A 23477-nucleotide genomic window follows, 5' to 3' on the forward strand; every position below is an offset into this window, starting at 1 on the left:
ACCGTATTTATACGGTGAACAGTGTATACGCTGTAAAAAGGGTGTAAGAATAGCATAGCTGGTATCTATATACAAAATTTACATATGTATTAAAAAATGGTTAAATATATAATACCTCTATGTAATATAGACGAAATTCACTTTACGGAAAAAAATTGGATCACCCGTTGAAATATTAACATCAATATTTTTTATCTCCTAAGTGCACAAGTTATCCCTGTAATTTTTTTTATTACCCTCAATATTTAATTTGTACGCTTAAGAAAAAATAAAATAAAAAATTACATAAGATAATTCAAAAAATATATATACTATAAGGATAAAGCAAAATCCGGCTACATTCAAAAGGCAAAGTGGTATTAATCCATTAAAAAAAATAAAGTTTTATTTAGAAGTGGATTCATTAACATGTCATTAACAATTTAATATATTTTACTTTGTATTTATGGTTAAATTGATTACACTAAATATATACCTTAATTATAGTACTTGTCTTTTCTCTTTTTTTTTAATACGATTTTTAATGTTTTAGTATGCATGATTTGGTCAATTCAATAACTTATTTTGAGATGAAAAGTGAATGAAATTTGTGCCTAAATTAAATCCATTCCTACTTGGTATCCACGAGAACAGAAATCCCCGCCTTATCAACGGTAATTTTGTTCTCTTTAAAACCATATAAATAATTCATGCTCATACGACAGCGTTTTGTCTCTTCTTCGTCTACCTCGTATCTGAACCAGAAAACACTCTTCTAGGGTTTCGCAATTCCAATCCAATCGCAAACCCTAATCTTTCTACTATTGCAATAATCATTCCATCAAAATGGCAATTGCGCGCACTGGAGTCTACGTCGACGACTATTTGGAGTGTAAGCATCTTTTCTTCTCTCTTATCTTCTCTCCATTCGCAAACCCTAATTTCACCCCAAATTTTCAACGAATTTCTTCAATTTCCCCCAAATTTTCTATTCAACAGACGCCAATACATTGCCCGCTGAGCTTCAGAGACTGCTTAACACCGTTCGTGAACTCGACGAACGATCCCAATGTAAATTCCTACTCAAAAAACTTTCTTTTTTTGTTTTTGTTTTGCACTAATAGCTTTTTTATTCATTTTTGTTGTTGTTGTTCTTGTGGTTTTGTTGTGTGTGATTGAAGCTATGATAAACCAGACTAGGCAGCAGACAAAGTACTGTATGGGGTTCTCATCTGGCTCTAAGAAGGGTAATCATAATCATAATTATAGTTATAATAATAATTACGCCAATGGCGACGATGACGCTTCTGTTGAAAAACTGCTAAAAGAAATCGAGGCAAACCAGGATAGTGCTTTGAGTCTATGCACTGAGAAGGTTTTGCTGGCACAGCAAGCATATGAACTGGTTAGCTTTTTTTCTTTATTCAGTTATAGCTTTTATGACTTGGACGAGAGGGTTTCATGTATACAAAATAATACCGAAACAGTAGCTTTTTCATGTTGTCTCAATTTACACTATGCGACTGAAGATAGTTGGGACTTGGGAATGTGGTTCTATGTTCTTGTCATGTCAATTTTGTGCATTTTGCATCTGGTTATATATTGCATACAAGGAAGATTGTACAGCTTAAGTTTCAAGTTTCAATCTTCTTGTATTTGCTTCAGATAGATAGCCATGTAAAACGACTTGATGAGGATTTAAACAACTTCGCCGAAGATTTAAAGCAAGGTAAAATAACTATTTGATTTGTACTCTGATTTATTGTGTCATTTATGCACAAATTATATTTTCAATATCAACCTATAAAACCAGTATGATCTGCAATTCTTACTTCTTTATTCGTTTTGCTCAAATTTATATTGGGGAAAATAAGACAGTATGTTCAATATGTTGGAAGTACATCATTTAGGTTTCTTGACCACTGACCAGTATAAAGAAACCTGTAATGTAAATATGTAATGTAATACACTAGAAAGGAAGTGCAAAATCAAAAAGGAATTTTGTTCTGGAATTTACGGGTTTGTTTTTTGGTTTGCTCCATCCCCTGCCTCCCCTGGAATTTCCCTTTTTTCTATAATCTACATTGTTATTGAATTTTTTTTCTCTACATTTTCAGTTTTTGTATTTCTTATATTCTTTGTTCTTTCACATTTGATTTTATCAGAGGGGAAAATATCACCAGATGAACCAGCCATTCTCCCCCCACTGCCTATTGTCCCTAAACCTGAAAAGCGCAGGCACGTGTATGGTACACCTCAATCGAAGAGACTTGATTACAGGGAAAGAGACTGGGATAGAGACTTTGAGCTGATGCCTCCACCAGGAGGCCATAAGAAGGATTATGCGACCCCTATGGATGTTGATCAACCCATTGATCCAAATGAACCTACATACTGTGTTTGCCATCAGGTCATGATATATATGTTGTGAATAATATGCCTTATTGTTCCATGTCTTGTATATTATCTTTTGTTTTTGCTTAAACTGAGCCAGTTTAGTTATCTTTTACTTCAGGTATCTTTTGGAGACATGATTGCCTGTGACAATGAAAATGTGAGTTCACTGTTGTATCTGTTTCATTTCTTTCTTTTTTCTCTCCGGAATTATTGTTACCGAGTTTTATTGTTATTCTTGATAGTGCCGAGGAGGTGAATGGTTCCACTATTCATGTGTTGGCCTGACCCAAGAAACAAGGTTCAAGGGAAAGTGGTATTGTCCAACTTGCAGATTACAACCACACTGCTAATAATAAATCTTTGCTCCAGTTGAACTAAATTCACAAGTAGTCATTGTTGTTTGAATATATTTTTGTTTCCTTTTAGTGAATGCATAGTTTTAGGGTTGTGTTTTGATTAATTAATGGGGGTAAAAGTTTGATGCAAATCCTCTTATAACTCTTTCCCTCTACCAGAAAATACATGTGGGATTTGAATGATTTGCCTTCTACTTTGCTTGACTATTTGCTTGACATATAATTTTCATAGGCAATTGTTTTTGTACTATTAATTTAAATTTTCAAAGTAAAATAGTAACATAAAATATAATAATGTTTGAGGTATGTTTTAAAATTTATCCAACATTATTTTATCATTGATAAAAAAAAAATGGATATTATAATGCTAATTAAAAATTAAAATAAATGAGGCTTGGACTGGACAGATTAAGAATAGTTTTAATTGATTATTTTATAATTGAATTGTTATTATAATATAAATAAAAAAATCAGATTATAGTCTATTAAGAAATTTTTTTAAAAGGAAAACTATAAATGTTTGGATTTACCCCTATTTAGTAATAATTGTGTTTCCTAAACTATTAAATCTAGGGTTAATACCCAATTCTCACATATTATGAGGCGAATTTGAAAAACACCTCCGGAAAAAACACAAATTTTGTTGTTGTTCGAAGATTTTCTAATTTTGCCTCTCAGCAAAATCTATAATATAAGAAAAGTTGTTGTTCTAGAAATCACAAAAATATCATTTTGTTATGATAGTCTAAATTAATAATTTGGGGGGGGAAAATGTCTTTTACTTTTTATTGCTTTATTATTATTATTTCTAATAAATTATTAATCAAAATATTTTAATAAATTATTTTTTAATAAAAAAATTATTATGATAATTTTAAATTATTGTTAAGTTACATTTAAAATAGTATTTAATTTTTAAGATTTAACTTTAATTACGAAGAAATATAATTTTAAAATAACTTTTATTTTAAGATACAATATCTTTTAAGAAAATAAATAATTTTAATTAAAAAAATTATTTCAGTTAAAATGAATTTAAAAATATACTTGAAAATGTGTGTTATTGGATAAAATACAAAAATGTCGGTCACTTACCATTAATTTTAATTTATATAATTCAAAATATTATATTAATATATGTTATTAATGAAGTTTATACAATTAAAATAATGTTTGCACAATTAAATATTAGAAAAATTATGTTATTAATGTGGTTTCACAAATATATGTTATCAATATAAATAGGATATATATATATATATATATATATATATATATATATATATATATATATATATATATATATATATATATATATATATATATATATATATATATATATATATATATATATATATATATATATATATGAGAATGTGAGAATGAATTTGAACTATTAGATTTTAAAATAAATGGTGGATATTATGTGTCAATCTTTTTTTCTCTCTCCTAACTCATTTATTTTAATAATGGAGGAGCGATAAAAAAAATTCACACATAATCTCCACCATTTATTTTAAAATTTAATGGTTCATATTTATTTTTCACATTCTCATATAAAGAAGGCGTTCTCATATGATATGCCATATATATATATATATATATATATATATATATATATATGGGGACGACTCAAGTGAGAACACTTGGTTATTATGAGAAATGAGAACAATGAATCATGACCATTAAATTTGATTTTAATGGACTGGATTGGTTTCTCTTTCTAAGATCCTTAATATTTAATGGACTGGATCCTAGAAAGAGAAACCAATCTAGTCCATTAAAATCAAATTTAATGGTCGTGATTCATTGTTCTCACTTCTCATAATAACCAAGTGTTCTCACTTGAGTCGTCCCCTATATATATATATATATATATATATATATATATATATATATATATATATATATATATATATATATATATATATATATATATATGGGGACGTATCAAATGAGAACTTTGGCTATTATGAGAACTGAGAACTTTTAATAATAACCATACGATTTAAAATCAATGCCTTAGATTTCACTCAAATTTTAAGAAACAATCAATAATACATAGATTCTGATTTAAATACATATCACACCAATGCAAATCTCAGCATTGATTTTTAATCGTATGATTATTATTAAAAGTTCTCAGTTCTCATAATAGCTAAAGTTCTCATTTGATACGTCCCCTATATATATATATATATATATATATATATATATATATATATATATATATATATATATATATATATATATATATATATATATATATATATATATATATATATATATATATATATACTTCAAGAGTAAGTGTAGAAGATTTACTCCAAATCTTAACCACTGATTTTCATTAATCTAACGATTTTAATTGATCTTTTAATATATATATATATGGGAAAAAAAGTTTATTACTTATTCAATTGTAACATTCTATTATTATTTATAGTTAAATTCTATTAGTATCAAATTCTATTGATTCAGATATTTTTGTAAATGATACCTAAACGTAAATAATATTTTTATATACGAAAAAAGATATTTATGATCCAAAAAAATTTTATTCGAAAAAGGTATATAGGAAAAAACTATTATTGATCCAAATCTTTTTTATGTAAACGATAAATATAAATAATATTTGTATACGGAGAAAATCTATTAATGATCTAAATATTTTTATATATAAAAAATGGTATTTATGATCCCAAAAAAAATTATTCAAAAAAGTTATACGGGAAAAAAACTCTAAAGTAAAATCCTTCGCTACAGTCTTGCCTTAAACTTTGGTTCTTCAATTTTCAGAATACCTTCCTTCTTCTTGAATATTCACTTACATCCAACCGCATTTGTTTCCTAGGTAGTCTCACAAGCTCTCATGGACTCAACAAGGTGTTCCTAATACTCTCCTTGAGAATAAGATGAGTAGAGTTTTTGCTGCACCTCCAGAAGAAAGATCAAAGGCGTTTTATAACACACCACCTTCAAAATATGAAATCATTGACCAGGTTAGAATTATATCATATGAACTGTGATTGGTTGATAATAGTATGAAAGATCTTTTATAGAGTAGTTTCTTTTTTCAGGGACGTGAGATTTTCTACAGGGTGATAAGAATGGGATTTGAGGATACTTATGTTTCAAGTCCTGGTTCGATGTCAGAGAAATATGGAAAGGACTATTTTGTATGCACTGGTCCTGCTTCAATGTTGGTGCCTGTGACTGTGAATCCTGGTGAAGAATGGAGAGGAGCACAAGTTATTGAGCATGATAATCTCTCATAATCACATAAATTAACAAATATTAGTTTACATGATTTTTGAAACATTTCCTTTCCTATCTCCCTTTGTTTCTCTCTGCATTGTTCTTCCTATGTATATTTGTTTAGTTGATTTATGTCCCTATAGTACACTACTATCAATAAAATATATTACATAATCTTTGCAGAATTTTTATTTCATTGGATCCCTTGCACTTTAAGAAATTAGCGTAGACATGAGATAAGCCCGCTGTTAGGCAAAAAGGAACAAGATTGAAATTTTCACAGCAAAGGGACTATATGCTAATGCTATAAAATGATTGTGTAATAATAGTTGAACCAGCCTAAACAGAGAAAATAATAGCATTTTTATGTGAAATTCCCACAGCTCATTTTTCTGTGTCCATATCGACATGCTGAGACAAACATATATACAAAGGTTTGAACCAATTAGCTTCCAAAATGTATAACATTGAGCTAGCTTTCTCATTGATAGGTTGACAGACTTATATACAAAAGAGATGCCTTGAGGCACAAATTAAAACAGAAAATAACTGTCATAGTCATAACTATCTATAACAGCTATAATACATATTAAGCTATACACTAATACCCTCCCTCAAGTTGGAGATTATTTAACTGAGATAGAAGCACACCGAAAGGTTGGGGTCCAAGGGTTCTGTGAGGATGTCACCCAATTGAAATATAGCTTAGAAGATAATTTTTCTCTGACCACATGACAATCTATTTCGATGTGTTTTGGTCTGTTCATGAAATGTAGCATTTGCTTCAATGTGACAAGCAGATTGACTGTCACAATATAAAACTATAAAACTGCATATGAAACACAAGACGGGAAATCCCGAGCATAGGTGTCATGACAGGCTTGGCACCATTGTGATGCTGGCTAGACCATAGGTTAAATGTTCCCCACTTTCTAAAGTAAGGCCTCGGATGCTTTGCCCTAACCAACCCTCTTTCTTGATTGCTTGAGAGCGAATCTCAGCGATGATCTGCTTGACTTCCCTTGGACCGGTTGTTACTGTCCTTGGTGTAAACCTGAACTAGCTCGTCGAAACACAGCTCTATTCGTGCTTGAGACTTTCCTTTTTATTATACTAGAAAACCCTTGGCGGCTAGCTTGTGTATAGTGATTTTCAGAGTCTACATACTTCAAGTCGCTGTGGTTGTGCAGCAGTAGAATACGGTATACCCCAGGTTGCCCTTTAAATATCGCACTAGGCTCAATGCAGGCTTCTGATGTTTTTGTGTTGGTTGATGCCTAAACTGAGAGCTTCCAATGTTTTTGTGTTGGTTGATGCCTAAACTGAGAGCTTCCAATGTTTTTGTGTTGGTTGATGCCTAAACTGAGAGAATCTGCTCACAGTACGAGAGCCCTGATCTTGTAAAGCACAGGTAGATAGGTCGTCCCTAGAAATCAATTCCATCTACTTGATGGTAGAGTTTTATATGGTCCCTACAAATCACAATGAATGAGTTCAAAAGAACCACTAGCTTTGTCATCGCTCAAAGAAAACATTTCCCTAGTTTGCTTAGCTTTGAGACACACATCACAAACCTTAGTAGCAGCTAATAAGACCTGTTATCTAATCTTTGTTAGTACTGAATTTCACCTGTTATCTTATCTTTGTTTAGTACTGAATTTCATGGGAAAAAATAGAGCTCATTATTTCGCTCACTCACTCCAATCAGCATCCCAACGTATCAACGTTACTTGTATAATGTTTTGCTCCAAGAAGCAACTCAGGAGCACAGTTGTTGATATGCATCTTTGCTTAGTTGATTTATGTCCTGCAGTACAATACAACACAATCAATAATAATAAATGACACAAAGTTTGCAGAATTGAATCGCTTAGAATGCAATATGGTGACTAGATGTTTCAGTTTGGATCCCTTAAGATAGAACAAGATTGAAATATCTATTTTATATTTATAGTTTAGCAAGAAGCTAATTAACACTAATTGCATGAGTTAACCACTAACTTTTGAGTCAGCTCTAAAAGATTTGAAGAAATAGATACAGTACATAAGGTACTGCAACAAGGAATTTGGAAAAATTGATGAAACATTATATGCTAAATTGATGAGCTTGGATCGATTGTAACAACAAACAAAAGACAGAAACTGCATTCTGGAAACAATTAGTAGAAACGTCACACATATATAGTCCCACATCGGTCGCGCAAGAGTTTTACCAAAAGTTTATATACCCAATTGGCGAGACTATATGTCACGACCTTACTTGAACAGGATCTGTTCTATAGGATCGTACTACTGTGTCCTTGATTTCAAAGGAGACAGGAACATAAATCTGGTGGATGAATCGTGACCGTGTGATCGGAGCGTGATTAACGGTTCTGTGATGAGACTCTACGAGTGTCATCATGTGTGACTGTAGATGATCGTTCTCAGCTGGCACTGTCTGGTTGGGTCGGTTACACGGTAGTCTGACAGATTTCAAAACTTTTTTTTTTTTTATTATCTTTCATTAAATTACAAAACGAAAAAACTACTGACAGATTTCAAAACTTTTTTTTTTTTTATTATCTTTCATTAAATTACAAAACGAAAAAACTAAACTAAATATTTTCTATATCAGATGAGTTTCAAGCTTAGTACATGAACTCGCTTGTTCCGTAACAGAGATTATCTTGCATTTGTCACCTCTTTCCTAAGCTTTTCCGAAAACTAGATCAAACGAAAACAACTAAAGTGCTCTTTAGTAAATAATAAATCGATGATAAGAATATTACCTTCTACTTCTTTGTGTTCTACTATTTAAAAGGATGCCTGTGGTGTGTCAAGGATTTTCCAAAATTGAACATTGCTGTAAAAAATATAATACCAAGCAAATGCATTTCAAATTGGAGAGGTAGAAGAAAGAAGGAAATAAAAGATGAAAAAGACCAACTTTTTTTTTTAGTGAAAAGAAGTCACTGCATATCTACTTGAGACTGAGTGAGTCATGGGGTGGGGTGGGGTGGGGTGGGGAAGATGCCACGTTTAAAATTATATATATATATATATTTAATTTTATAATTTTTTTAGCAATCACAAACGATTAAATAAACTATTTTACGTATTTATATTATTATTATTTTTTATCTTTATCCTACCTCTAATGTATATTATGTTTAGTGAATTAAATCTTCAAAACACTATATTTAACACTCATTAATGTAGTTAAGACCACAATTTTTTCCTTAAAAAAAGAGAGAATATAGGACTTTTAACTTTGTTTTTTTTAATACAATACGCCTTTTTAGATTTGATAGAGTTCTTGAGTTGTCCCATTTCATTATCTTTATCAAGGAGTGGATAATCTGGCTTGCAATGACTAGCTTTGCCATAGTTGTATTATAAACGTCTTGATTTTCCTTTCTTTTTGTCATCTTCCTTTGAGGATGTAGATTGTCTTTTAAATTTGATGATGTTTTTGTCAGAATTCTTTACATTTCTTTTGATGTACCTTATGTATCTTTTTGCAAAAAAAAGTACCATTTCTTCATCATCCAAATTCTCATTGTCACTTATTTCACACACACCTTGCTCATTTGATGAGGACCTTGAACTAGAAGTCTTTAGAGCGATATACTTATTTTCTACCTCTTTATCCATGCCTTTCTCTTTCTTAAGCTTCTTCTCATGATTTTTCTCATGTTTCTCTAAGCAAGTGAGTTCTTGCTCATGTTCTTCAAGCTTATCAAATAATATAGTGAGGTATAGTGTTGTAAGATCATTAGCTTCCTTGATCGCAGTGACCTTTGTTGCCAATCCCTAGTAAGACACCTCAAAAATTTATTAGTAGCAATTTCATTGGAAACAGTTTCCCAAGTGCATTTAAACGATCAATGAGATGAGTGAACCTCTTTTGCATTTCGGCAATGGTTTCACCATGCTTCATGCGAAATAGTTCAAGCTCTTGATTCAATGTATTAATTCTAGCTTGTTTGACTTCATTAATTCTCTATGGGCAACTTGTAATGCGTCCCACATAGCTTGTGCGGTTTCACAATGAGAAACACGATATATTCATCAACACCAAGTGTGAATATGAGAATATTTTGTGCTTTCCAATCGTAAGACCATTTTTTCTTATCATTATCATCCCATTGTGCTTCCGGCTTAGGTACGACAACACCATTATCATTGGTCGTTGTAATTTTGCTAGGACCATTGATAATAGCGTTCCATACACCCTTATCAACCGAGTTGATATGGATACACATACAAGCTTTCCAATAACCATAGTTTTCATGGGTGAAAATAGACGCTCTAATATGCGTCCCTTTAGGTTCGGTAGTCATTATCTAATAAGCGTTTTTTAAGCACAAAATAAACCGGAGCTCTTGAAACCACTCGTTTGATGATGAAAACTTATCTATAGGTGGGTGAATAGATCCCAAGGTAAAATTTCCTTTTTAAAAATTGTTTTTGAAACTTGCAAAATCTACGGCAAGCAAATGATTTAGCCTAGATCGAACAAGTAGTCTAAAGCAAACAGATGATTGGAAACTCGGATATGCACAATACCGTATAGAATGTATAATAATGATGATAAGCAAGTAATACACTGAATTCTCAACCACTCACTTTAATAGTTTCACTAAGAAATCCTATTTCCAATAAAATTAGGGGAAAACATAAAATAGCAAATTATCGAACAATTGGCGTGTAATTGATTTTTTTGATATTTCTTTTGAGTTTGTTGATATCAAAAACAATTTACAATCAATTTAATTGTAATGTAATCAACAAACCAAATTAACTTTGAACAATCAATAATTAACTCAAATTTTACAGTAATAATTAATAACTCAATATTATCAAAATAATTATTAAAGCAATATTAATAATTATTTTTTTATAATTATTTTACCTTACTAATTATTAACTCAATATTATCAAAATAATTACTAATTCAATATTAATAATATTATACTTTTTAAAAATTAATTATTTTACCTTAATAATTATTAACTCAATATTATCAAGATAATTATTAAACCAATATTAATAATATTTTTTTAATAATTATTTTACCTTAATAATTATTAACTTAATAATATTTTTTTTAATAATTATTGAGGTTTTCTGATAAAAATAAGGTTTTTTTGGGAAAATCTAGATTTTTCTGACACTTCGGGAAAAATTGGCACTTTCTGAAAAAATGATGATTATAAAAGATTTTATGAAAGCTTACGATTTTGAGAAAAATTGGTTTTACTGACATTCTCTTGAGAAAATGAGGCTGGAAGAAGCCTAGTGGGGGAGACTCTAGTGCCCCTATTAAGTGCTTCAAGTGTGGAGAACCTGGACATCGCATTCACGAGTGCAAAAGTGAGGAAAAGAAGTGCTATAGATGTGGAAAGGCAGGTCACATTGCTATTGAGTGCAAAGGGAACACTGTAACTTGTTTCAACTGCGGGGAAGAAGGTCATATTAGTCCTAAGTGTCCTAAGCCGAGGAAGAATCAAGCTGGTGGTAAGGTGTTCGCCTTATCTGGTTCAGAGACTACTCCAGAGGATCGGTTGATTAAAGGTACGTGTTTTATCCATGGCACACCTTTAATTGCAATAATAGATACTGGAGCAACTCACTCGTTTATTTCATTGGATTGTGCTAAACGACTGAGTTTGGAAATATCTGACATTAATGGAAGTATGATCATTGACACTCCTGCGTCGGGTTCAGTGACTACTTTGTTTGCTTGTTTGAACTGTCCAATTGATATTTTTGGTAGAGAATTCGGAATGGACTTAGTGTGCCTTCCGTTGGAACAACTGGATGTTATCCTGGGCATGAATTGGTTGCAATTTAACCGGGTTCATATCAACTATTTCACGAAAACGGTTATTTTTCCTGATGATGTCAGTGTTGAGGACTTAGAGATGACGGCTAGACAAGTGGATAAAGCAATGAAGGACGGAGCTGCCGTGTTTATGTTGATTGCGTCCATGGAAGTGAAAGAGAAAGCGGCGAGTAGTGACTTACCGGTAGTATGTGAATTTCCGGAAGTTTTCCCAGAAGACGTAAGAGAATTACCGCCAGAGAGGGAGGTGGATTTTGCTATTAAATTAATTCCTGGAACTAGTCCTGTGTCGATGGCACCTTATCGTATGTCGGCGTCGGAATTGACTGAGTTGAAAAGTCAATTGGAAGAGTTACTTGAGAAGAAATTTATTCGTCCTAGTGTCTCACCGTGGGGTGCACCGGTGTTACTAGTGAAGAAGAAAGAAGGTTCAATGAGGTTGTGTGTGGATTACAGACAACTGAACAAGGTTACTATCAAGAATCGGTATCCTTTGCCGAGGATTGATGATTTGATGGATCAACTAGTTGGAGCATGTGTGTTCAGCAAAATTGACTTGAGGTCGGGATATCATCAGATTCGGGTGAAGACGGACGATATTCAGAAAACAGCATTTAGAACGAGGTATGGTCATTACGAATATACAGTGATGCCATTTGGAGTAACCAATGCGCCGGGGGTTTTCATGGAGTATATGAATAGGATCTTCCATCCTTATCTGGATCAGTTCGTAGTAGTATTTATTAATGATATTTTAATATATTCTAAGAATGAAGAAGAGCATGCGGATCATCTTAGAGTGGTATTGGAACTATTGAAGGAAAAGAAACTTTATGCAAAACTGTCAAAGTGTGAGTTCTGGTTAAAGGAAGTGAGCTTTCTTGGGCATGTAATTTCTAAGGATGGTATTGTCGTTGACCCAACGAAAGTAGAAGCAGTGTCTCAGTGGGAAGCTCCAAAGTCAGTTTCCGAGATCCGTAGTTTCCTTGGTCTTGCGGGTTACTATAGAAAGTTCATTGAAGGTTTTTCAAAGTTAGCGTTGCCGCTAACTAAGTTGACTAGGAAGGGTCAAGCATTCGTCTGGGATTCGAAATGTGAAGAAGGATTCCAAGAGTTGAAGAAGAGGTTGACTAGTGCGCCGATCTTGATTTTGCCGAATCCGGCGGAATCTTTTGTTGTTTATTGTGATGCTTCGTTGTCAGGATTAGGGGGTGTACTAATGCAGAATCAACAGGTAGTCGCTTATGCGTCGAGACAACTCAAAGTGCACGAGAGAAACTATCCGACTCATGACTTAGAATTGGCAGCAGTGGTATTTGTGTTGAAATTGTGGAGGCATTACCTATATGGTTCAAGGTTTGAAGTATTTAGCGATCACAAGAGTTTGAAGTACCTCTTTGACCAAAAAGAGCTGAATATGAGACAAAGAAGATGGTTAGAATTTCTCAAGGATTATGATTTTGAACTGAATTATCATCCGGGTAAAGCAAATGTTGTTGCCGATGCATTGAGTAGGAAGTCCTTGCATATGTCTATGCTTATGGTGAGAGAATTGGATTTAATTGAGCAATTCCGAGATTTGAGTTTAGTATGTGAAGACACTCCTACCAGTGTTAAATTGGGTATGCTGAAGCTGACTAGTAGTATTCTTGAGGAAATCCGATAAGGTCAGAAGACTGATGTAGAGTTGGTTGATAAGTTGACTCTGATTAACCAAGATAAAGGAGGTGAATTCAGAATCGACGAGAATGGTATAATGAGGTTTGGTAATCGTGTTTGTGTTCCTGATGTTGCCGAATTGAGGAAGAGTATTCTTGAAGAAGGACATCGTAGCGGATTGAGTATTCATCCTGGTGCTACCAAGATGTATCATGACTTAAAGAAGCTGTTTTGGTGGCCTGGAATGAAAAAGGAAATAGCTGAATTTGTCTATGCTTGTTTGACTTGCCAGAAGTCGAAGATTGAGCATCAGAAACCGTATGGAGCTATGCAACCGTTATTTATTCCAGAATGGAAGTGGGATAGTATATCTATGGATTTTGTTTCAGGTTTGCCGAGGACGGTGAAAAATTGTGAAGCTATTTGGGTTATTGTGGACAGGTTGACAAAGTCTGCTCACTTTATACCAATGAGAATGGATTACCCAATGGAGAAGCTGGCTCAATTGTATATTGAAAGGATAGTGAGTTTACATGGTATTCCTTCGAGTATCGTGTCAGATAGAGATCCAAGGTTTACATCCAGATTCTGGGAAGGTTTGCAGAAGGCTTTGGGTACTAAGCTGAGATTGAGTTCTGCTTATCATCCACAGACGGATGGACAGACAGAAAGAACTATTCAATCACTAGAAGATTTGTTGCGTGCTTGTGTGTTGGAAAAGGGCGGTGCTTGGGATAGTTATCTACCCTTGATCGAATTTACTTACAATAATAGTTTTCACTCAAGTATTGGTATGGCTCCGTTTGAAGCTTTGTATGGTCGGAGGTGTAGAACGCCTTTATGTTGGTACGAATCCGGCGAAAGTGCTGTGATTGGGCCGGAAATTGTTCAGGAGACAACAGAAAGGATTAAGATGATTCAGGAGAAGATGAAGACTTCTCAGAGTCGGCAGAAGAGTTATCATGATAAAAGAAGAAGGACACTTGAATTTCAAGAAGGAGATCATGTGTTCTTGAGGGTGACTCCTACAACTGGTGTTGGTAGAGCACTGAAGTCAAGGAAGTTGACTCCGCGTTTTATTGGTCCGTTTCAAATTACGGAGAGGGTTGGAGAAGTGGCGTATCGCATTGCGTTGCCACCGACACTTGCGAATCTGCATGATGTATTCCATGTATCGCAGTTGAGGAAGTACATTGCTGATCCATCTCATGTGATCCAAGTCGATGATGTGCAGGTAAAGGATAATCTGACAGTTGAAACTTTGCCTATGAGGATTGAAGATCGGAAGGTGAAACAATTGCGTGGCAAGGAGATAGCATTAGTCAGAGTAGCTTGGGGAGGACCAGCCGGTGGAAATGTTACGTGGGAGTTGGAGAGCCAGATGAAGGACTCCTACCCAGAACTCTTTGCCTAAGGTATGTTTTCGAGGACGAAAACTTTTCTAGTGGGGGAGAGTTGTAACACCCCATAAAATTCTTTATTTAATTTAATTAATTTTTGGATTAAATATTAGAATTATTTGAGTTAACTGAGAATAATGAAATAATGAGGCTAATGGGCCAGGGTCGCGTGTGGTAGAAGGGGGGTGTCAGTGGTGAAGCCCATTACTAATGATAAGCTTATTTTCATAAAATAGAAGGAGTTGTGGAATAGAGAGAATTACAGCGTTTTGGGAAAAGAAGTCTGAACGTGAAAAGAGGAGAAGAGCGAAGAAGTGCGACGCGAGGAAGAGCGAAGAATCAACCTTCAGGTAAGGGGGGACTCTTCCGTTTATCTTCTATTATGGGACTATAGGTGGTATGATAGAATTTGATCATGTTATTCGGATCAATTGGGTTATGCTTAGGTTGTAGAAATGTTAGGTTTTTGGGAGAATTGATTTATAATGAATTGTATTGATCGTGTATGGTGATAATTGGATGGCTGAATGTATTATAAATGTGTTATAATATGTGTTATTTCACTGTATGCGAAATCTGGTTGGAGTGAGTTTGGTTTGGTAGTGATTTGGTGAAAGAGGGACGAAATCGCAGGCTATTTTCTGCTATTCGGAGCGCTGGAAATCGCCAGTTCGCGCCGCGTCCAGGAGTTGGCGCCGCGAACTTCTTGGCAGAAGGCCAGGAAGTTTTGTTGTGCTCAGTACGCGCCGCGAGAGTATGGCCGCGCCGCGAAGGCGTAGTTTCTTCTTGTTCCGCGCCGCGAAACCTTGTTTGCGCCGCGAAGGCGTTGTTCCGATTCGTTCCGCGCCGCGAATGTGTGTGGCGCCGCGTGCTGTTAGTTGTTGCGACAGGCCGTTTTGAAAAGTTCAAAAATGTGTAACTTTTAAACCGTAAGCCGGATTTTGGTGCCGTTTCGAGTACAGTGAAGCTAATCAAATAATTTATATACTCAAATGGTGTTTTGAGTTGTGGCTTGAATTATTTTTAAAACACTCGATCTTATTTGTTGTGGTGGGATATGCTTATAGGTTCACTAATGAATGTCTTACCTGTATGATGATGTGGTTATAACTGGTGTTTATTATACATGTATTGTTGGTATGAAATATGTGTTTTATTGATGATTATGACATTGATCGATGTATGTGGGTGATGAGCATGTTATGGTTGATGCATGCATTCATAATCATTTTGTGGCTGGTCCTTGACGATGGTGGATCAGTGGTAGCTAATTCCCATTGTGTGGAATTAGTGAGTGGGTGTTACCGTATCCTTGACGATGGTGGGTCGGTGAGTTGGGTTATCCCAGATTTTTGGTACCACATGCATGTAATTGCATTGCATTAGGCTGTTTTGCTATTATAACATGAATGGAAGATTGTCCAATGTTATAATATGTGTTAATTTGATTGTTTGCTTGCTGATTGTATGGTTTGAATCTGATCATAACTGTGATTGGGTGAATGGCATGTGAAATGATATTTTATTATCTATATCTTATAACATTAGTTAAATGTGAATGAGACTCACCCTTACTGTTGTTATTTTTCAGATTGAGGAGTAGCTCTCGTACTTGGTGAGGATTAGCTCGTCAAGTAGTTCGTTAGAGTCAGTTGGGTCCGTGTCATGCTCTGGTCGTGTAACACTGGGGGCGTCGTTTAGAGTTACTTGTTAAACTTTTTATTTTGGATGGATTTTTATGTTAACGTTTTAAGTCTGTGACTTGGCTGTTTGTTATTCAGATGTTAAAGATAATTCCGCTGTGTTAAACATGATGATCTGAATAAATTTGGTTGATGTTCTCCTTTATGGCATGACATGAGTATTATTGTTTAATTATTTGGAAGTTGTAATGCCCTTTTTCATGTTTACTCTGATTATTATTTATTATTTATGCGGGGTATTAGAAGGGTGTTACAATAGTGGTATCAGAGCATAGTCGGTCGTTTGAGTCAGAGTCTTAGTGTCGGTTGATCCCTCGTATGCGATTAGTGTAAGATTGACACTGTCGATACTTCTTGTTCTAATAAATATTGTTTGATATTTAGCAGAACAATGGCCGGAAGAGGAGGAAGGAACGACGACGCGATTGCTGAGGCTCTCGGTATGATTGCTGGTGTGTTGGAAGGGAATGCCAATGGAGCTGGAAATGGTGCTGACAGGCAGCTGAATAGTTTTCAGAGGAACAACCCTCCGTTGTTCAAAGGCACTCACGATCCCGAAGGCGCCCAGAAGTGGCTGAAGGAAATTGAAAGGATCTTCCGGGTGATTGATTGTGACGAAAATCTGAAGGTGAGATATGGGACTCACATGCTGTCTGAAGAAGCTGATGATTGGTGGATGGCTAGTAGGGACGAACTGCAAGCTGCAGGTGTTGCAATCACTTGGGCTGTGTTCAAGAGAGAATTCTTGCGGAGGTACTTTCCTGAGGATGTTAGAGGCAGGAAAGAGATTGAATTTTTGGAGCTGACACAAGGTAACATGACTGTGCCAGAGTATGCGTCCAAGTTTGTTGAGCTAGCAAAGTATTATGTCCACTACAATAATGACAAGGCTAGTGAATTCTCGAAGTGTGTTAAGTTTGAGAATGGTCTCCGTGATGAGATTAAACAGGGTATCAGATACCAGAGGATTCGCAGGTTTGTCGATTTGGTTGACTGCAGCCGAATCTTTGAAGAGGACAATATTAAACTGAAGTCGTCACACTCTCGCGAGTTAGTCGACAGGAAAGGGAAAAAGCATATGGATCGTGGTAAGCCATATGGTAAGGGTAATCAGAAAGCTGGAGGCTGGAAGAAGCCTAGTGGGGGAGACTCTAGTGCCCCTATTAAGTGCTTCAAGTGTGGAGAACTTGGACATCGCATTCACGAGTGCAAAAGTGAGAAAAAGAAGTGCTATAGATGTGGAAAGGCAGGTCACATTGCTATTGAGTGCAAAGGGAACACTGTAACTTGTTTCAACTGCGGGGAAGAAGGTCATATTAGTCCTAAGTGTCCTAAGCCGAGGAAGAATCAAGCTGGTGGTAAGGTGTTCGCCTTATCTGGTTCAGAGACTACTCCAGAGGATCGGTTGATTAAAGGTACGTGTTTTATCCATGGCACACCTTTAATTGCAATAATAGATACTGGAGCAACTCACTCGTTTATTTCATTGGATTGTGCTAAACGACTGAGTTTGGAAATATCTGACATTAATGGAAGTATGATCATTGACACTCCTGCGTCGGGTTCAGTGACTACTTTGTTTGCTTGTTTGAACTGTCCAATTGATATTTTTGGTAGAGAATTCGGAATGGACTTAGTGTGCCTTCCGTTGGAACAACTGGATGTTATCCTGGGCATGAATTGGTTGCAATTTAACCGGGTTCATATCAACTATTTCACGAAAACGGTTATTTTTCCTGATGATGTCAGTGTTGAGGACTTAGAGATGACGGCTAGACAAGTGGATAAAGCAATGAAGGACGGAGCTGCCGTGTTTATGTTGATTGCGTCCATGGAAGTGAAAGAGAAAGCGGCGAGTAGTGACTTACCGGTAGTATGTGAATTTCCGGAAGTTTTCCCAGAAGACGTAAGAGAATTACCGCCAGAGAGGGAGGTGGATTTTGCTATTAAATTAATTCCTGGAACTAGTCCTGTGTCGATGGCACCTTATCGTATGTCGGCGTCGGAATTGACTGAGTTGAAAAGTCAATTGGAAGAGTTACTTGAGAAGAAATTTATTCGTCCTAGTGTCTCACCGTGGGGTGCACCGGTGTTACTAGTGAAGAAGAAAGAAGGTTCAATGAGGTTGTGTGTGGATTACAGACAACTGAACAAGGTTACTATCAAGAATCGGTATCCTTTGCCGAGGATTGATGATTTGATGGATCAACTAGTTGGAGCATGTGTGTTCAGCAAAATTGACTTGAGGTCGGGATATCATCAGATTCGGGTGAAGACGGACGATATTCAGAAAACAGCATTTAGAACGAGGTATGGTCATTACGAATATACAGTGATGCCATTTGGAGTAACCAATGCGCCGGGGGTTTTCATGGAGTATATGAATAGGATCTTCCATCCTTATCTGGATCAGTTCGTAGTAGTATTTATTAATGATATTTTAATATATTCTAAGAATGAAGAAGAGCATGCGGATCATCTTAGAGTGGTATTGGAACTATTGAAGGAAAAGAAACTTTATGCAAAACTGTCAAAGTGTGAGTTCTGGTTAAAGGAAGTGAGCTTTCTTGGGCATGTAATTTCTAAGGATGGTATTGTCGTTGACCCAACGAAAGTAGAAGCAGTGTCTCAGTGGGAAGCTCCAAAGTCAGTTTCCGAGATCCGTAGTTTCCTTGGTCTTGCGGGTTACTATAGAAAGTTCATTGAAGGTTTTTCAAAGTTAGCGTTGCCGCTAACTAAGTTGACTAGGAAGGGTCAAGCATTCGTCTGGGATTCGAAATGTGAAGAAGGATTCCAAGAGTTGAAGAAGAGGTTGACTAGTGCGCCGATCTTGATTTTGCCGAATCCGGCGGAATCTTTTATTGTTTATTGTGATGCTTCGTTGTCAGGATTAGGGGGTGTACTAATGCAGAATCAACAGGTAGTCGCTTATGCGTCGAGACAACTCAAAGTGCACGAGAGAAACTATCCGACTCATGACTTAGAATTGGCAGCAGTGGTATTTGTGTTGAAATTGTGGAGGCATTACCTATATGGTTCAAGGTTTGAAGTATTTAGCGATCACAAGAGTTTGAAGTACCTCTTTGACCAAAAAGAGCTGAATATGAGACAAAGAAGATGGTTAGAATTTCTCAAGGATTATGATTTTGAACTGAATTATCATCCGGGTAAAGCAAATGTTGTTGCCGATGCATTGAGTAGGAAGTCCTTGCATATGTCTATGCTTATGGTGAGAGAATTGGATTTAATTGAGCAATTCCGAGATTTGAGTTTAGTATGTGAAGACACTCCTACTAGTGTTAAATTGGGTATGCTGAAGCTGACTAGTAGTATTCTTGAGGAAATCCGAGAAGGTCAGAAGACTGATGTAGAGTTGGTTGATAAGTTGACTCTGATTAACCAAGATAAAGGAGGTGAATTCAGAATCGACGAGAATGGTATAATGAGGTTTGGTAATCGTGTTTGTGTTCCTGATGTTGCCGAATTGAGGAAGAGTATTCTTGAAGAAGGACATCGTAGCGGATTGAGTATTCATCCTGGTGCTACCAAGATGTATCATGACTTAAAGAAGCTGTTTTGGTGGCCTGGAATGAAAAAGGAAATAGCTGAATTTGTCTATGCTTGTTTGACTTGCCAGAAGTCGAAGATTGAGCATCAGAAATCGTATGGAGCTATGCAACCGTTATTTATTCCAGAATGGAAGTGGGATAGTATATCTATGGATTTTGTTTCAGGTTTGCCGAGGACGGTGAAGAATTGTGAAGCTATTTGGGTTATTGTGGACAGGTTGACAAAGTCTGCTCACTTTATACCAATGAGAATGAATTACCCAATGGAGAAGCTGGCTCAATTGTATATTGAAAGGATAGTGAGTTTACATGGTATTCCTTCGAGTATCGTGTCAGATAGAGATCCAAGGTTTACATCCAGATTCTGGGAAGGTTTGCAGAAGGCTTTGGGTACTAAGCTGAGATTGAGTTCTGCTTATCATCCACAGACGGATGGACAGACAGAAAGAACTATTCAATCACTAGAAGATTTGTTGCGTGCTTGTGTGTTGGAAAAGGGCGGTGCTTGGGATAGTTATCTACCCTTGATCGAATTTACTTACAATAATAGTTTTCACTCAAGTATTGGTATGGCTCCGTTTGAAGCTTTGTATGGTCGGAGGTGTAGAACGCCTTTATGTTGGTACGAATCCGGCGAAAGTGCTGTGATTGGGCCGGAAATTGTTCAGGAGACAACAGAAAGGATTAAGATGATTCAGGAGAAGATGAAGACTTCTCAGAGTCGGCAGAAGAGTTATCATGATAAAAGAAGAAGGACACTTGAATTTCAAGAAGGAGATCATGTGTTCTTGAGGGTGACTCCTACAACTGGTGTTGGTAGAGCACTGAAGTCAAGGAAGTTGACTCCGCGTTTTATTGGTCCGTTTCAAATTACGGAGAGGGTTGGAGAAGTGGCGTATCGCATTGCGTTGCCACCGACACTTGCGAATCTGCATGATGTATTCCATGTATCGCAGTTGAGGAAGTACATTGCTGATCCATCTCATGTGATCCAAGTCGATGATGTGCAGGTAAAGGATAATCTGACAGTTGAAACTTTGCCTATGAGGATTGAAGATCGGAAGGTGAAACAATTGCGTGGCAAGGAGATAGCATTAGTCAGAGTAGCTTGGGGAGGACCAGCCGGTGGAAATGTTACGTGGGAGTTGGAGAGCCAGATGAAGGACTCCTACCCAGAACTCTTTGCCTAAGGTATGTTTTCGAGGACGAAAACTTTTCTAGTGGGGGAGAGTTGTAACACCCCATAAAATTCTTTATTTAATTTAATTAATTTTTGGATTAAATATTAGAATTATTTGAGTTAACTGAGAATAATGAAATAATGAGGCTAATGGGCCAGGGTCGCGTGTGGTAGAAGGGGGGTGTCAGTGGTGAAGCCCATTACTAATGATAAGCTTATTTTCATAAAATAGAAGGAGTTGTGGAATAGAGAGAATTACAGCGTTTTGGGAAAAGAAGTCTGAACGTGAAAAGAGGAGAAGAGCGAAGAAGTGCGACGCGAGGAAGAGCGAAGAATCAACCTTCAGGTAAGGGGGGACTCTTCCGTTTATCTTCTATTATGGGACTATAGGTGGTATGATAGAATTTGATCATGTTATTCGGATCAATTGGGTTATGCTTAGGTTGTAGAAATGTTAGGTTTTTGGGAGAATTGATTTATAATGAATTGTATTGATCGTGTATGGTGATAATTGGATGGCTGAATGTATTATAAATGTGTTATAATATGTGTTATTTCACTGTATGCGAAATCTGGTTGGAGTGAGTTTGGTTTGGTAGTGATTTGGTGAAAGAGGGACGAAATCGCAGGCTATTTTCTGCTATTCGGAGCGCTGGAAATCGCCAGTTCGCGCCGCGTCCAGGAGTTGGCGCCGCGAACTTCTTGGCAGAAGGCCAGGAAGTTTTGTTGTGCTCAGTACGCGCCGCGAGAGTATGGCCGCGCCGCGAAGGCGTAGTTTCTTCTTGTTCCGCGCCGCGAAACCTTGTTTGCGCCGCGAAGGCGTTGTTCCGATTCGTTCCGCGCCGCGAATGTGTGTGGCGCCGCGTGCTGTTAGTTGTTGCGACAGGCCGTTTTGAAAAGTTCAAAAATGTGTAACTTTTAAACCGTAAGCCGGATTTTGGTGCCGTTTCGAGTACAGTGAAGCTAATCAAATAATTTATATACTCAAATGGTGTTTTGAGTTGTGGCTTGAATTATTTTTAAAACACTCGATCTTATTTGTTGTGGTGGGATATGCTTATAGGTTCACTAATGAATGTCTTACCTGTATGATGATGTGGTTATAACTGGTGTTTATTATACATGTATTGTTGGTATGAAATATGTGTTTTATTGATGATTATGACATTGATCGATGTATGTGGGTGATGAGCATGTTATGGTTGATGCATGCATTCATAATCATTTTGTGGCTGGTCCTTGACGATGGTGGATTAGTGGTAGCTAATTCCCATTGTGTGGAATTAGTGAGTGGGTGTTACCGTATCCTTGACGATGGTGGGTCGGTGAGTTGGGTTATCCCAGATTTTTGGTACCACATGCATGTAGTTGCATTGCATTAGGCTGTTTTGCTATTATAACATGAATGGAAGATTGTCCAATGTTATAATATGTGTTAATTTGATTGTTTGCTTGCTGATTGTATGGTTTGAATCTGATCATAACTGTGATTGGGTGAATGGCATGTGAAATGATATTTTATTATCTATATCTTATAACATTAGTTAAATGTGAATGAGACTCACCCTTACTGTTGTTATTTTTCAGATTGAGGAGTAGCTCTCGTACTTGGTGAGGATTAGCTCGTCAAGTAGTTCGTTAGAGTCAGTTGGGTCCGTGTCATGCTCTGGTCGTGTAACACTGGGGGCGTCGTTTAGAGTTACTTGTTAAACTTTTTATTTTGGATGGATTTTTATGTTAACGTTTTAAGTCTGTGACTTGGCTGTTTGTTATTCAGATGTTAAAGATAATTCCGCTGTGTTAAACATGATGATCTGAATAAATTTGGTTGACGTTCTCCTTTATGGCATGACATGAGTATTATTGTTTAATTATTTGGAAGTTGTAATGCCCTTTTTCATGTTTACTCTGATTATTATTTATTATTTATGCGGGGTATTAGAAGGGTGTTACACTTTTGCTCTTGTTCTTACTTTGGCATCGGAGTATCTTGCAAGTACAACCCCTTTTTTTCTCTCTCAACCATCACCGAAGATCATGATGTCGCTGTTGGCCATCTGTTTTGACTATACCCGAACATGAAGTTTTTAGGATAACTTATAACCAAACAACGGACAAGGCTTTGAGCAGTTAGTCTCCAAACAAA

General features: G+C 36.0%; 2 protein-coding genes, 1 long non-coding RNA gene and 1 other non-coding gene across 5 annotated transcripts; 3 read left to right on the plus strand and 1 right to left on the minus strand.

The window, feature by feature from the left end:
• The first annotated feature begins 601 nt into the window (after nt 1-601).
• Nucleotides 602-2915, plus strand: LOC131612304 (PHD finger protein ING2). Its single transcript, XM_058884106.1, has 7 exons — nt 602-871; nt 979-1050; nt 1161-1384; nt 1645-1708; nt 2145-2389; nt 2495-2533; nt 2619-2915. Exons 1-7 carry the CDS (start codon nt 826-828, stop codon nt 2724-2726), a joined length of 798 nt encoding a protein of 265 aa, XP_058740089.1. The 5' UTR covers nt 602-825; the 3' UTR covers nt 2727-2915.
• Nucleotides 2916-5608: 2693 nt separating this feature from the next.
• Nucleotides 5609-6175, plus strand: LOC131609919 (photosynthetic NDH subunit of subcomplex B 2, chloroplastic-like). The gene is made up of 2 exons (XM_058881748.1): nt 5609-5734; nt 5813-6175. Exons 1-2 carry the CDS (start codon nt 5648-5650, stop codon nt 6008-6010), a joined length of 285 nt encoding a protein of 94 aa, XP_058737731.1. The 5' UTR covers nt 5609-5647; the 3' UTR covers nt 6011-6175.
• Nucleotides 6176-6425: 250 nt separating this feature from the next.
• On the minus strand, nt 6426-8972 carry LOC131609920 (uncharacterized). Of its 2 annotated transcripts, XR_009286369.1 has the most exons (3): nt 8762-8966; nt 7565-7797; nt 6426-7462 (listed from the first exon to the last, which is right to left on the minus strand). It is a non-coding gene; the product is annotated as an uncharacterized LOC131609920 (long non-coding RNA). The 2 variants fall into 2 exon arrangements; XR_009286368.1 differs by having other exon boundaries at nt 6426-7797; nt 8762-8972.
• On the plus strand, nt 8241-8465 carry LOC131615450 (small nucleolar RNA U3). The gene has a single exon (XR_009287859.1). It is a non-coding gene; the product is annotated as a small nucleolar RNA U3 (small nucleolar RNA).
• Nucleotides 8973-23477: the final 14505 nt, after the last annotated feature.

This window comes from Vicia villosa, linkage group LG6, assembly GCF_029867415.1.
Source record: "Vicia villosa cultivar HV-30 ecotype Madison, WI linkage group LG6, Vvil1.0, whole genome shotgun sequence".
In the NCBI taxonomy this organism is placed as follows: Eukaryota; Viridiplantae; Streptophyta; class Magnoliopsida; order Fabales; family Fabaceae; genus Vicia; species Vicia villosa.

Excerpts from the sequence above, each read along its gene's own strand:
- LOC131612304 (XM_058884106.1), top strand. The coding sequence starts at position 826 with ATGGCAATTGCGCGCACTGGAGTCTACGTCGACGACTATTTGGAGT. Across the intron at positions 1,385-1,644 it reads CACAGCAAGCATATGAACTG|ATAGATAGCCATGTAAAACG; the intron begins GTTAGCTTTTTT and ends TATTTGCTTCAG. Across the intron at positions 2,534-2,618 it reads TTGCCTGTGACAATGAAAAT|TGCCGAGGAGGTGAATGGTT; the intron begins GTGAGTTCACTG and ends TATTCTTGATAG.
- LOC131609919 (XM_058881748.1), top strand. The coding sequence starts at position 5,648 with ATGAGTAGAGTTTTTGCTGCACCTCCAGAAGAAAGATCAAAGGCGTTT. Across the intron at positions 5,735-5,812 it reads AATATGAAATCATTGACCAG|GGACGTGAGATTTTCTACAG; the intron begins GTTAGAATTATA and ends TTCTTTTTTCAG.